Source organism: Spermophilus citellus, assembly GCF_964194105.1.
Source record: "Spermophilus citellus genome assembly, chromosome: 4".
Lineage (NCBI taxonomy): Eukaryota > Metazoa > Chordata > Mammalia > Rodentia > Sciuridae > Spermophilus > Spermophilus citellus.
Genome location: NC_138185.1, coordinates 60318618 through 60331157, shown reverse-complemented (window position 1 = coordinate 60331157; position 12540 = coordinate 60318618). Strand labels below are relative to the sequence as shown.

At 34.4% G+C, this 12540-nt stretch overlaps 1 protein-coding gene across 1 annotated transcript in view; it reads left to right on the top strand.

Annotated features, from left to right (window-relative positions):
• MCTP2 (multiple C2 and transmembrane domain containing 2) overlaps positions 1–12540 on the top strand; it is a 221089-nt gene that overhangs the window by 198629 nt on the left and 9920 nt on the right. Inside the window, exon 20 of the mRNA XM_081290239.1 lies at positions 3068–3177. Coding sequence (XP_081146365.1) covers positions 3068–3177 — 110 coding nt within the window. The remainder of the gene's footprint in view (positions 1–3067; positions 3178–12540) is intronic.

The following is a 12540-nucleotide window of genomic DNA, read 5'->3' as shown; positions in this document are numbered from 1 at the left end:
TATATATATATATATATATATATATATATATATATATATATATAAACCTAAGTTTCAGCCTAGCAGCAAATGTCTCTTTTGTTGCCCATCATCCCTTTGATTTTTGGAGTACTTGAAACTCTAAATAATTCTCAAACTATACATTCTCTAAAGCTATTTTGCTCTTGTAAAAAAAAATCTTTTAGATTTTTGATGCATTTTTGTCATAATTATTTGGACATTTTTAATGACTAAAGTGCTAATTAACTTCACTATTGGAAATTTTCATGAACAGAAGTGAATAAAAAGGTGTCAAAAAGGCAACTTTTATTCTCTACCATAGCAAAAGTGTATATGGTACAAAATAAACTATGAGGTCAAAATGCTATATGCACCATTTTCTTCTTAAAATCTGAAGTGACACTTTAGATTATTTCAAAGAGTGGGGGAAATCTTTTGATTTTTGTTAGGATAAAAATATATTATGCCAGGAAATGGAAAGAAGTTGAGAAGCCATTTATATTTTGCAATAAATTTTCTTAAATGTTCAAAGGAATCACAGAGACATCTTATATTGTCCTGAAAATTGTTTGACAGATAAAGTCATATGGATGGATATAAAAAATACAATGGCCTTGAAAATATTTGGACTGAAATAGACATTTAATATTTAACATACAGAGGGTAGAATATTCTCCATGTATTACATTTTTGTGAGTTCTCAAAGTAATTAAGTGCTTGTAGAGAGACTTTATCTTAATTGTGGTCTACAGTGGGGTTTATAAGATGTCAATTTAATGACCATTAAACTTTGAAGATGATTAAGAACAATTTTACTTAATATTAGAAATGAACAGATGACTTTATAATTGTATTTTCTTTGAAAAGTAACTCTTATGTGGGAGTATTGACAGATACAACTTAGGAAATCAGCTAAAATATATGATTATTTTCTATTAATAGCTATTATTCACAGATTATAAAACAGTCACATAATAAGCATAAAGAGAAGTTTTTGTTTTAATGCACACAAAAATATTTTTATGTTTTAAAACAATGTTTATAAAAAATGAATTTCTAGTTCTTCAATGTAAGTAAACCAAGCTGTTAGTTGGTAAATATTCTAAAAATCATATAATTTCATTTGTTTTCACCTTTAAAATACACAGGTATGGCTGATAAGATATTCCTTGACCCTAGATACAGTGGTGCTCTTTACCCTCATCTTTGGCTACTGAAGATTCAAATTAAAACATCAAATGCGATAAAAACCAAAAGGACATTTGGGAAATCACTTCATTTATTATTTTGGTGTGCTAATTCATGCTTTCTTCACAACCAGAACCTTTGTATTTTGTTGTTTCATAGGGGAAAAAAATTGGACAACTGAAATAGGAAGTTTTTATGCAATTCAATCACATGGAAATTTGAGTCATTTTCCAAGAAATTGTTTTGACCTAAACTGGATGCCACTGAAAAGAGGAAGCCACTTCTGCCCTTTGGGTCAAATTCCCCAGTGCTTTCAAATACTTCTTTACAAATGTGAATACTTGTTTGGCAGACAGAGATGGGTTTTCACCATTGTATTCCTTAAAACATATCAGTGGGTTGCTGAATTAGGTCGCTGTGGCAGCATATCTAATTTTTAACAAAAACTGCTTGAGGAATTGTAGTAAGGGAAAGTAAGCATTTAAAATTAGGGTTAAAAGTGAAAATATCTTTGAAGTTTGATGGTACAAGAAGAAATAATAAACCTTACTTTGCTTTCTTTATGTATTGATTAGATGGAGGACTACAGAATGATACTATAAAAGTGTAGGCCAGATGTCAGGAAGTTACCAAAAGTTCTGCACATATATTGTATTTAAACACCCAACCAGCACACTTCACAAGAGAGAGGCTGGCAAAGGTGCATGAAACCCCTGATTCTCTTTTTGGTCTGTTTCAATTCCAGATTCACAAACGAGGGCAGAGGCAAGAAAGGAAGCATGTACTTCTCAATATTTCTGCCACATTGGTGCTTTTACGAGAAATCCTTAGGGTGATGGATATTCCTTCACTCCATTCATGGCTCCATTTTGATTTGGAGCAGGGATTATAGGATGAAAATAATTTTTTTTTTATTATAGGAATGTCCTCCTTAAATTTAGAAGCTTTTGTTCAGTAATTTAGCATAATTCTAACCAAAGTAAAATTCTAGATAAGAAATAAGTTTTCTAGAGTTGCTTGAGGTTTCATGTAGCTGGTGTAGTGACAACAATGACTCAGAAAGGCAGGACATTGAATAAATCCCAATTACAGGGAAGCTAGCACATACCAGCGAAATATAAGAAACAGTGTAAAACTACAACTCTCTAGGGAATTATCCTTCCTCAAACACTTGAGTGATTTCTATTTTTATAGCATTATAGCTATCTAGTATGGGTAAAATATAAAGTTTTCTACATGAAAGCTGAATTCATTTGTGGGAAGAATTGGAAACTGAGGAAGATGAACTTATATTTGCTTCCAACTTTCTGAAGAAATCAAAACTATTGAGCATCCTTCAAGGCATAACTTAGTTAGCCTGCAGCCCTTAGTACTATATACTGTGGCTGTCTGTGCTTGCTCTGTGTCTGGGTAGTAAGCAGAGTTTCAGAAGTCACAGGTCTAGGAAGCATATTATGTGTAAGTCCAACATGACCTTTCAGTCTCTATGGGAGCATTTCTGAAGGACTGTGATAGAAGAGGGCTGGGGTGAATTTACATGTAACCTTATGTGGACAGAGGAAACCAGTTGGCCATACTTAAGGAATTGCAGATTTCTCTGAGGCAATCAACAAGTCCACAGGGAACTGAATTCCCCGGTTCCAAAAGACTTCCATTCATTACATGATATTGAGGTAACGATGGAGCTTGGACACTATGAATGAAAGGTGAGTGAACAGATAATCATTTTGGGAGTCAATAAACATTAAAGTTGTGAAAAATGTGATCTCTTGAAATCATTCTGTTGGTTAAAACTATGTTATTATAGCATGGCATAATAATTTCCATAACGGAATGATGAGAAATGAAGTTACTGATTTATATCTTTCATGTTTCCCAGGAATCTGAGAGAAAGGGGTTAATTGAGAGAATCTACATGGTACAAGATATCGTTTCCACTGTTCAAAACATCTTGGAGGAAATAGCTTCTTTTGGAGAAAGAATTAAAAAGTAAGTTCTGCATATATGTTGTATTTAAAGTAGATTTGCCACCCACAAGGATGATGGGAGAAAGGGGGAATAGGATCAGAAAAATGCAAAAAACAAAAGCAGCGGTGTTGTGCAAACCAGTTTGACTTTGGTCGCTTGTTCTTTGGGCTTGTCAGCTTCACAGTTGGGTGGTGCCTCAGAACTAGGGTGACCATATGGCTTAGTTTACACTAGTTGTCCCAGCATAACTATTAATAGTGTCCTCTTTCACTTTCAGAAATATCCTGGTTTGGGTGATAAATTATAGATTAAAAAAATAGAATTGCCCTCTGCAGAAATAAAAAAGGAAGCAAGTATGCTTTAACAGAGACTTTTTATATCGGAACCTCAAGACACTGTGAAATTTTTTCATTCAATTCTCCAAAAAAATTGTACAATACCACTGTCATAGATGGGTAGACACCAAGTCAATTCAGTGCATACATGCATGGCATAGGATAGGAGTTGACAAACTCCTCTGTAATGGGCCAAAAAGTAAATATTTTCATAATCTGACACAACTACATACGTCTTTTACTTAAGCATAAAAATAGAACAGTCAATACATAAATGATTGGGTATGTTACATGTGTTCCAATAAAACTTATTTACAAAGAAGGCAGGCTGAGTTTTAATCAAACCCAAATCATTCTTTACTTTTGAGCATAAGTGATAACTTCTTTAACTGAGTCCAAGTTAAGACTATGTTTCATGTTCTTTTTACACATTAAAATCTGTATTACATGCTCTTCATTTGGTACCATTAAAACAGGGAAGTTTTCTTTCCTCCTTTAATCCACAATTGTGCCAGGAATGTTATAAGAATTAACACTTATCTTATTGGTCATTTCTCTTCACTATTATACTATTGTGTCATTATTTTCTGCTTTTCCATGAGGGGGGAAATTCACTAATTGCCAAATAGATTTCAGTAGCACTGGTGGTGGAACGAGGTAAGACAGGCTGCTGAAGAAGACTGACCCACCCCAGAAGGGACGCAGGGGACACAGCAAAGGAACAGTTGTTGAAGCAGCAACAACTTATAAGTATTTGCAAGAATAGGAAGAGATAACTGGGCAAGGAATGGAGGAGTGGGGCCTTCAGTAAGTGTGAGCCCTTGTGCACCAGCTCAAAGCAAAAGACAGGTAGATACAGGAAGATGGAGGACTCAATATGTCCCTGCCATAGGGGATAGAGATGGCAATGCCTGGAGATGAGGTGTTTCATGCAGGGCCTTCAGGGGATGGAAAAATTCAATTAAAAAAAAAAAAAAAAAGATGAACTACTGGCAGCAAGGAGGGCGAGAGGATGTGGAGTGGGGGCAAGGCCGAGGAAGGAAGATCATGTGGTTTGGTAAAAACTGGGTACATTCTTAAAGGTCTCTAAAACACAAGCATAACTGTTGTGCAGTTGATAACATTAAAGGAAATGTGTCTGATGAGAGAAGAGGGCAGAGGGATTTAAACAGACTCTCGACTCTACGGTGTTTTTGAGGGGCAGCTGTGCCCAGCACAGCTGCGGCGACCATGTCTGGGATGCATTTTCAACCCATCAACAGGGCTCTGTTCTGCCCAGCTGCAACACAGGAAGGCTCATAAGGCTCAACTCCTATTAATTCTTTGGCCATTCATGATTATAGTGACCTTAGAGTCCCTGCTGTGCATTCAAGAGGGATTTCATGTGTAACTCTATTGGAATTCAGTGCTCAAGAACCAGGAAGACTTTTACCCAACTTTTGGCAACTAGCAAATAAACACAGTTACATAAAACTCTCAGAGTAAGGCTTCCCTGCCACTAACTGGGAGAAACCCAGTGGGGCTATATTTGCATGGAATAATAAACTATTTTCTTTTTTCCTACTCTACCTTCTCTAATCAGCTTCTCTAATATTAGGCACATTTTAAATATACAGATCTGTCAGACTGAAACATTTATTCAACTTGCAGCATTTATGTTAGTAGAGAGTATGGGTCAAAAGAGTGATGTATATTGTCTGTTTTATCATCATTGAGTGATGGCTTCAAACCTTTAGTGGCAAAGTCACCTCCATGGAGGAGATGAGATTAAGGCCAGAGTAAGCCATTTCTACACATATTCCAGAATAAATCTTAGAAGGTACATTCATATGAATTGAAGTTACTGTCCTCGCTATCACTGATGTTGTGAAATCCTCACCCATGTAGATGGGAAAGCAGCTGAAATCACATTCCCAGTGGAAGGCCATTGGGAATGACTGATGGTTGGATTTTGAGAATAACATGCCTAAAGTAACAGAGACAGAAAGACCACTGAGAGAACCAGCAACCAGGTGTGAGGAAAGCATTCATAAGCGAGTGTGAAAACTACACACATGTGAGGAAGATACCATGTAGGAGACATGGCAAAAAATGAACCGTGGCTCTGGAGCCAAGATTTTGAGTTCAGATTTTTTATGTTCTGTCAGACAGGGAGTAAGTGATATTGGATAAGTCTTTCATTGTAAAGTGGAAAAGACAATTATTCCTAGAGAACATTTTTTTGGGAGGGGAGAATAACATAAAAGCATACATCCTTAGGAATCTATCTCTGGATGGCATGTTTTAATAACATACTATTCTTTGTAAATTGCCTTGAGTTTCTTCCTCTGTGTTTTAAACCCAGTGAATGTTACCCGCCCCCACGACACCTGAGTTTTTGAAAGCACTTTAAGGTTGTGGGTTACTGAGAGGAAAAGTCTATTACTTGGCTGTTGGGAGGACAAATCTGTCAGGACTTCTGATGCATAACTCCATTTCTTGCATCCAACGTAAATCTATATGACTCATCTTACATGAACTGTGTTTGTATCATTATTAGGATGGCACCCATTGGAAGAAAGTTGGTATGGTGACAAAATTTAAGTTTGCTCATAGATAAACTTGTTGTCTTCTTCCATCATTCTGGTCATTTCTATCTGTGTACTTTTTATATTTTTCTTTATAGAACTCTGATTTTTTTTTGTGAGATAGAGTCCTAAAGATTTGGTTTGTTTGGTATTATTTTCTACCTCTTATTTATATGTAGAAGTGAAGTTAATTTTCCTATATTGACTATGTTATATCTAATAGCCTAGGTAAACTTAGTTATCATCATTTTCTTAGGAAGATCATTTTTGATTATCTATTAAATTAACATATCATCTAATTTTCAATTTTCCAGTCCTTACACATTTTAATTTTTGAGCCCTACAATATTGCTGGTTTGTAGTTATAGGACAATGCTGAACAGAATTGGAGCTCACAGGCATTCACTTTCTTATGCAGTTTCAGAGAGAAAGGTCTCAACAGTTCACCCTTAAGAATGATATTGGCTTTGGTTTTTGTTAAGATGATTTATCTAATTAGAGAAATTTCCTTTTATTCCTAGTTTGCTCAGAATTTTACATCAAGAATGTGAGTTCAGTTTTGTCAAACACTTCTTTTTTTCTGCTTTTTTGGAGAGGATCATATGTGCCTCCCTCCATTTTTTTAAAATATGGTGTAATATAATGATTGTTTTTCAAGTATAAAGCCAATCTACATTGCTGGAATATATTCAACCATCCAGCTTTTCTGTTATGCAATTCCTTCATATAGTGCTTGTTTTTATTTACTATTTCTGCCCCCTTAGTATTTTTGTAGCTATAATCATTAATAAAATTGATTGATAAATTTCTATTTGTGAAAATCCCTCATATACAGAAGGTTTTAAATACATAAAACAAGGTTGGATGGATTGTCCTCTATCTATTCCCTGGAAGCAATTGTGTGTAAGTCTGGAGTCATTTCCTGTAAGACCTGATAGTTTTGCTGGTGAGGTATCTGGGCTTGCAGTTTTCTTTCTGAGGTTTTTAATTAAATGTTCAGGTTGTTATATATTCTTCATGTGTTTTTCCCCTTTTTTTCTCATCTGTTTATGTAAGCCTGTAATTTTTAAAAGAGTCTGTCCATTTTATTTATATGTTGTAACTTATCAAAATCTGTAGCTGGTCTACTGTTGTGATTTTTATTGTCCCCTGACCCCACCCCAGACACTCTTTTCTTGTTGACAGACATTTATCAATTAGTCCTTGGAAGGAACCAGCAATTACTATGCTCATCTTCTGTTTCCATCATTTTATTTGGCCTTAATATATATTCTTTCTCTACCTCTTTAACATTGGTGATTAAGTCACTTATTTTCAATGTTTCTTCCTAATGTAAAGGTTTAGAGTTCTATGACTTTTGGTAAACACAACTTTTATTCCATGCCAAACATTTTGGCATGTAGTAATTTAATTTTTTTTCAAATGTAAGTAAAGCCATTCCTAGTTTGATTTCTTTCTTGGCTAAGAAGTGTATTACTTAATTTCCAATACACTTTGGGTATTTTCTAGTTATTATTTCTGGTTTTTAGTTTAATTACTTTAAGTTCACAAAATAGCAATACAACTATGGCCTACTTTTGCATATTTTTATTCAAGGTTGAATAGTAGATTATTGGGTTATTGTGCTATCTGCTTGTTAGGTTTTCTCAAGTTCAGACCTTTTACATGTATAGTATCTTTGGACTTTGGTTGGCTACCTCTATCAATTAGAGTTGTGTTAAAACCTTCTACTGTGGTTGTGAATTTATCTTTCTCTGAGGTTTTGTTTTTGCTTACTATGTTTTTGAAGCTGTTATTTCGTTTTTATGTGTCAAAGTTGTCATATTTTCTTGAATTATTTATCAATATGAAGGAATCTATTTAAAACTAATAAAACTTTCCTGTTTTCTTGATTTTTCATGTAGTTTTGTCACCTCCTCTTTTACTTCCTGATAAATACCTTTCCAGTTTTCCCTTTAAACATACTTTTTTCAGATCTCAGTCCTGTACCTGGCAATTACAAACTTCAAGTTGTACCATGTAGTCTATTCAGAGTTTGTGTTCTTTTATAGACTTAAACCTGTGATTTTTAAGTACCCTCTTCATCCTTGCTCTTTATGTTCTACATTTTCCCTCTATTTCCTAGGAACGGAAACACTAACGCACTCTTGCTATTCTTTCAGTTGCCACACTACGTTAAGAGCATGATTTCCCATGGTCTAAAATTGTCTGAAACCTTCTTTGTCTGTGTTCCATGTCTCTGAACCTCTTTGCTATCATTCCTTGTTTTGGGCTCTGTGATGCTAAGTATTTTTTTTTTTTTGCATGATCTTGCACTATCTAGATTCCTATGCAAAACTTCTGTTTAGTTCATTGAATTTCTAACTGTAATCATTATAGTTTTCATTTTTCAATGCTTCTTGGTCATTTTTCATTCCCTAGTTTGACTTTTACCATATTAAATATTTAATTTAATATATTGGTTTGGATCTCTACCTGCAGTATTTTACTTTGGAATTTGCTGTCTGCTGTTGCTTCTCTAATTGTGCTATGTTTTCTTGCATATTTAACTGTGAATTCATTTTCTTTGGATTTTTATGTGAGGAGTACTGAAATATCTGGGTTGATATTGCATATCTCTAAGGAAGATTATTATTATATACCAGAGATTGAAGGGAGGGACACCTAACCACTGAGCTACATCCCCAGCCCTTTTTATTTTGAGACACACTTCCCCTAAGTTGCTGAGAATGGCTTTGAATTTTCGATCTTGCTGCAGTCTCCCAAGCCACTGGGATTACAGGTGTGCACCACCATGCTGGGCCCAGGATGATTATTTCTTGAGTGACCTTGGAATATTATCAACATGGGATCATTTTATCTTCCTTAAAGTTTATACTTGAAGCTTTTCAGTCTACACTGGTAGCATAATCTTAGATGGCAACCCTTTCTAGCTTGTGCTAAAGTGACAACAGGCATAGTTCTCTATGTCTACTCATGGATAGTTTCTTTTCTTCCCTTCCTTCCATTCATTCTTTCACTCACACTCATCTTTACCCTGCATACATCAACTTTATTCAGTGGTTCCCAATTCGATTCTTTTTTTTTTTTTTTTTTGAGGATATTCTAGGCTTTACCTCCTGTGCCCCATGCACTATGCTGGTAATAGAAGCTCAAAATCCCAATATTTGGCAGAAGTTATTAGAGTGAAAACTGACTTTGAAGCTTCATTACCTCAGAGTTCTTACAATTTTATTTTTTATTCTATTTTCTTATTTTCATATTTGTGTAATGATGGCTATTTATCTCGTATTTTTAAAGGTGTATTGCTAGGAGGAGAAACATGTATGTCTAAAAAGTAATTTTATAGATGTAGAAAACAACAGAAAGCATGATTTTTAGTTAAAAATCAATTTGGCTGTTTTATTAATGAACTTTGTTTTTTATTGACAAAATAAGTAATATTACATATTTTGTAGCTTTTATTATTTTCCGTTTTCAGAATGTTACCTGATATAATCCATTTTCATATTCTTCACTTTTGTGCAGTAACAAAAAAATGAGGGCAGTGGACAGTTCTTAAATACCTACTAAGTGCCAGATATTGTTTTACATGCTTTCTATTTATTAAATCATTGATCTCCTCAACATCTCCACAAGAGGATGGGAAGATATTATTTTCATCCTACAAATGGGAGAAGTAAAGCACAGAGAAGTTGAGTACATTGCTTGTGGTTATGCTTACAGTTCATGAGCGTTGGAGCAGATATTTTCAAATTATAAACTATCAGGTTAATAAATAATCTTCAGAGGTGACTAAAGAGCTGCAGATTTGAATCAGGATCTGCTACTCATGTTTTTACTTTTAAAAAATGCAAAAAGGTATCAAGTTTAATATTTATTTTTTGTACGTCCATTATAAAAATCAACTAAGTCTCCCATTCTACCTTCTTCTTTCTCTCCCCCAACCCCATCATATTTAGCAACTGTTAACTGGAATTGGTTACTTGGAGTAAATCCTCAGATTCTCTTTCAGTATGATAAACTTATGCATGTGATACTTGTATATATTTAGTAATGATTATATGATCATTATATGCACATTTATTTCTGCATTTGTTTTCCACTTTTCTAGTTTTGAGCCTTTATGGTAGAATGTGGAGATCATATCAGTTTTTAAAATTTGTGGAGTATTTTAGAGTATTTTATCGATTCTTTTTCTTTATATATTTCTAGAGATTTCCCCCCTTAATGATAATGAGGTTTCCTGTTTGTATGTGTTATAAACCAGCCTGGAGCAGACATTCATGTACTGCCTCTTTGGCCTTTGGCAAAGATGACTGCAGGTTAAATTCCTTAGAATACATACTGCACATTTGCCATCCAAAATGTTCTACTCTAGAAGAGAGAGGACAGAAATGCTTCAACATATATGTGGAAATTCAGTTCAGGATCTGCTACTCATGTTTTTATTTTTTAAAATTGCAAAAAAAGTGTCAAACTTAATATTTATTTTTCGTACATCCATTATAAAAATCAACCAAGTCTATGACAAGTAACAAAGATGTCATATTCAAGGAGTATGGGAAACAGTGATTTTTATAAAATTTTTCATCATTGCACTAAACTCAGGAAGGTATCTTCTAAGACTGGCCAAATACTGAAATGGAAAAGGAAAATTAGTGTTAAGTTTGGTAATGTTTTAATTTACAATACGGACAAAGCCTCTAACTGTGAAAATATGATAACAAACATGAGAAAGGACCAATTTCTTTACCATCCAAAGATGTATTTTAAAACACTTATGACAAAGTCAAGCAAAACAGCTTCAGGGAAAATTCACAAATAGTAACTGCCTTTGCATCTCCCCCCTTTTTTTTTTTTTGAGATTTTATAATGTGCCAAATACTGAACTAACTACTGAAATGCAAGTTCTTATTTAATTCTAACAAAATTTATGACATAGGTGTTATTGTTTCTATTTTGCACAGAGGAAATTATAGTTCAGATTGATGTAGTCACTTTCCCAAAGTTACTCAGCTTGTAAACTCCTTTTTTTTTTTTTTGATGCTTTTATACACTGTGACCCTGAGCAAGGAAATAACTTATTTCTTAATAACTTCTATAAAAATTATCAACAAGCATATTAAAAGTTGTTCAAATCTACTTATAATTTAAAGAAAAAATTAAATGCATACACAAATGTTATCTCCATGGGCAAAGATGAAATATTGATAATAGTCTTAAGAGTGTGAGGTACCTAATTCTATACTGTTTATGGAATTTTGTTTATATACAAATTAGCCTCTCAGTGTGCTCATCTGTAAAATGGGGAATTAGCAGAATTAGTAAGAGCATTGCAGTTTAAATATATGTTCAATACTAGCACAAATTAAATGCCTGATAACCGTTACATGCTACTTCCTCCAAAATTGCCCAAATTCTTTCCCCAATTCATACAAAAGACAACAGAAGAAACCTTTACCTCTTGGTATTTTTAGTACAAGGCAAAGAGTAAACATGTAAATTTGTATGGGAAGATGAAGATTAGTAAGAAGAACTACTCTGGGTATCCTAAGTAGGGCTCTATTTTTAGGACTACTCAAGAATCTTTACATTATATAGAATTCCACATCCCAAGGTCTAGGTCTTCAAGACCAAACAAGCCATGCATGTAATCAAAGGATCAAAGAGCCCCATGAAAATACTGTATGGTAAAATCATACCTGTGATTAGTGGTGTGATGGTTTGTAGCCAATGCCCCCCACCCATTTGAGAGCACCTTATTTCTGCCTTTTAGAGTAAATGAGCTTGGAAGTTCTAAACAGAAGATATTAGAGAATGCAGAAGCATGAAAGCACCGTAGTAATCTTTTAAAAATATTTACAACTATGTATTTCATTGACAGAAATATTGATTTGAAAGGAAGTCCACCAAAGCTTTGAAGATCTCCATGCATAGAGCCGTCTTGGCAGTATCACAGTTTTTAAATCACTGAGAGTTGCGATAGCTTTGCATCCCTGTGGACAAAATACCTGACAGAAACACTTTAGGCAAGGGAAAGGTATATTCAGGCTTACTGTTTCAGAGGCTCAGTCCACGGTAGCCAACTTCATTGCTCTGGACCTGAGATGAGGCAGATCACCATGGCAGAAGAGCATGATGGAAGGAGGAAAGCTTCTAAACTCAAGGAGGCCAGAAAGCAGAGAGAGCAGCAGCCAGGAAAACAAGAAATATAATCCCCAAGGGCATGCCCCCAGCTACCTACTTCCTCTGGGCACATCCTACTGCCTGGAGTAGTCTTTTCAAATTATTAGTTCATCAAAAGAATTAATCCACTAGAGGGGTTATAGCTTTCATAATCTAATCATTTTACCTTCAAACATTTCGGCATTAACACAGTGTGATGTTTTAATATGTATCTGCAAGTATTTAATAAAAAAAATTAAGTAGACATTTTATACATCTGAGCATGAAATACATATGACAAGGTAACTCCAGAA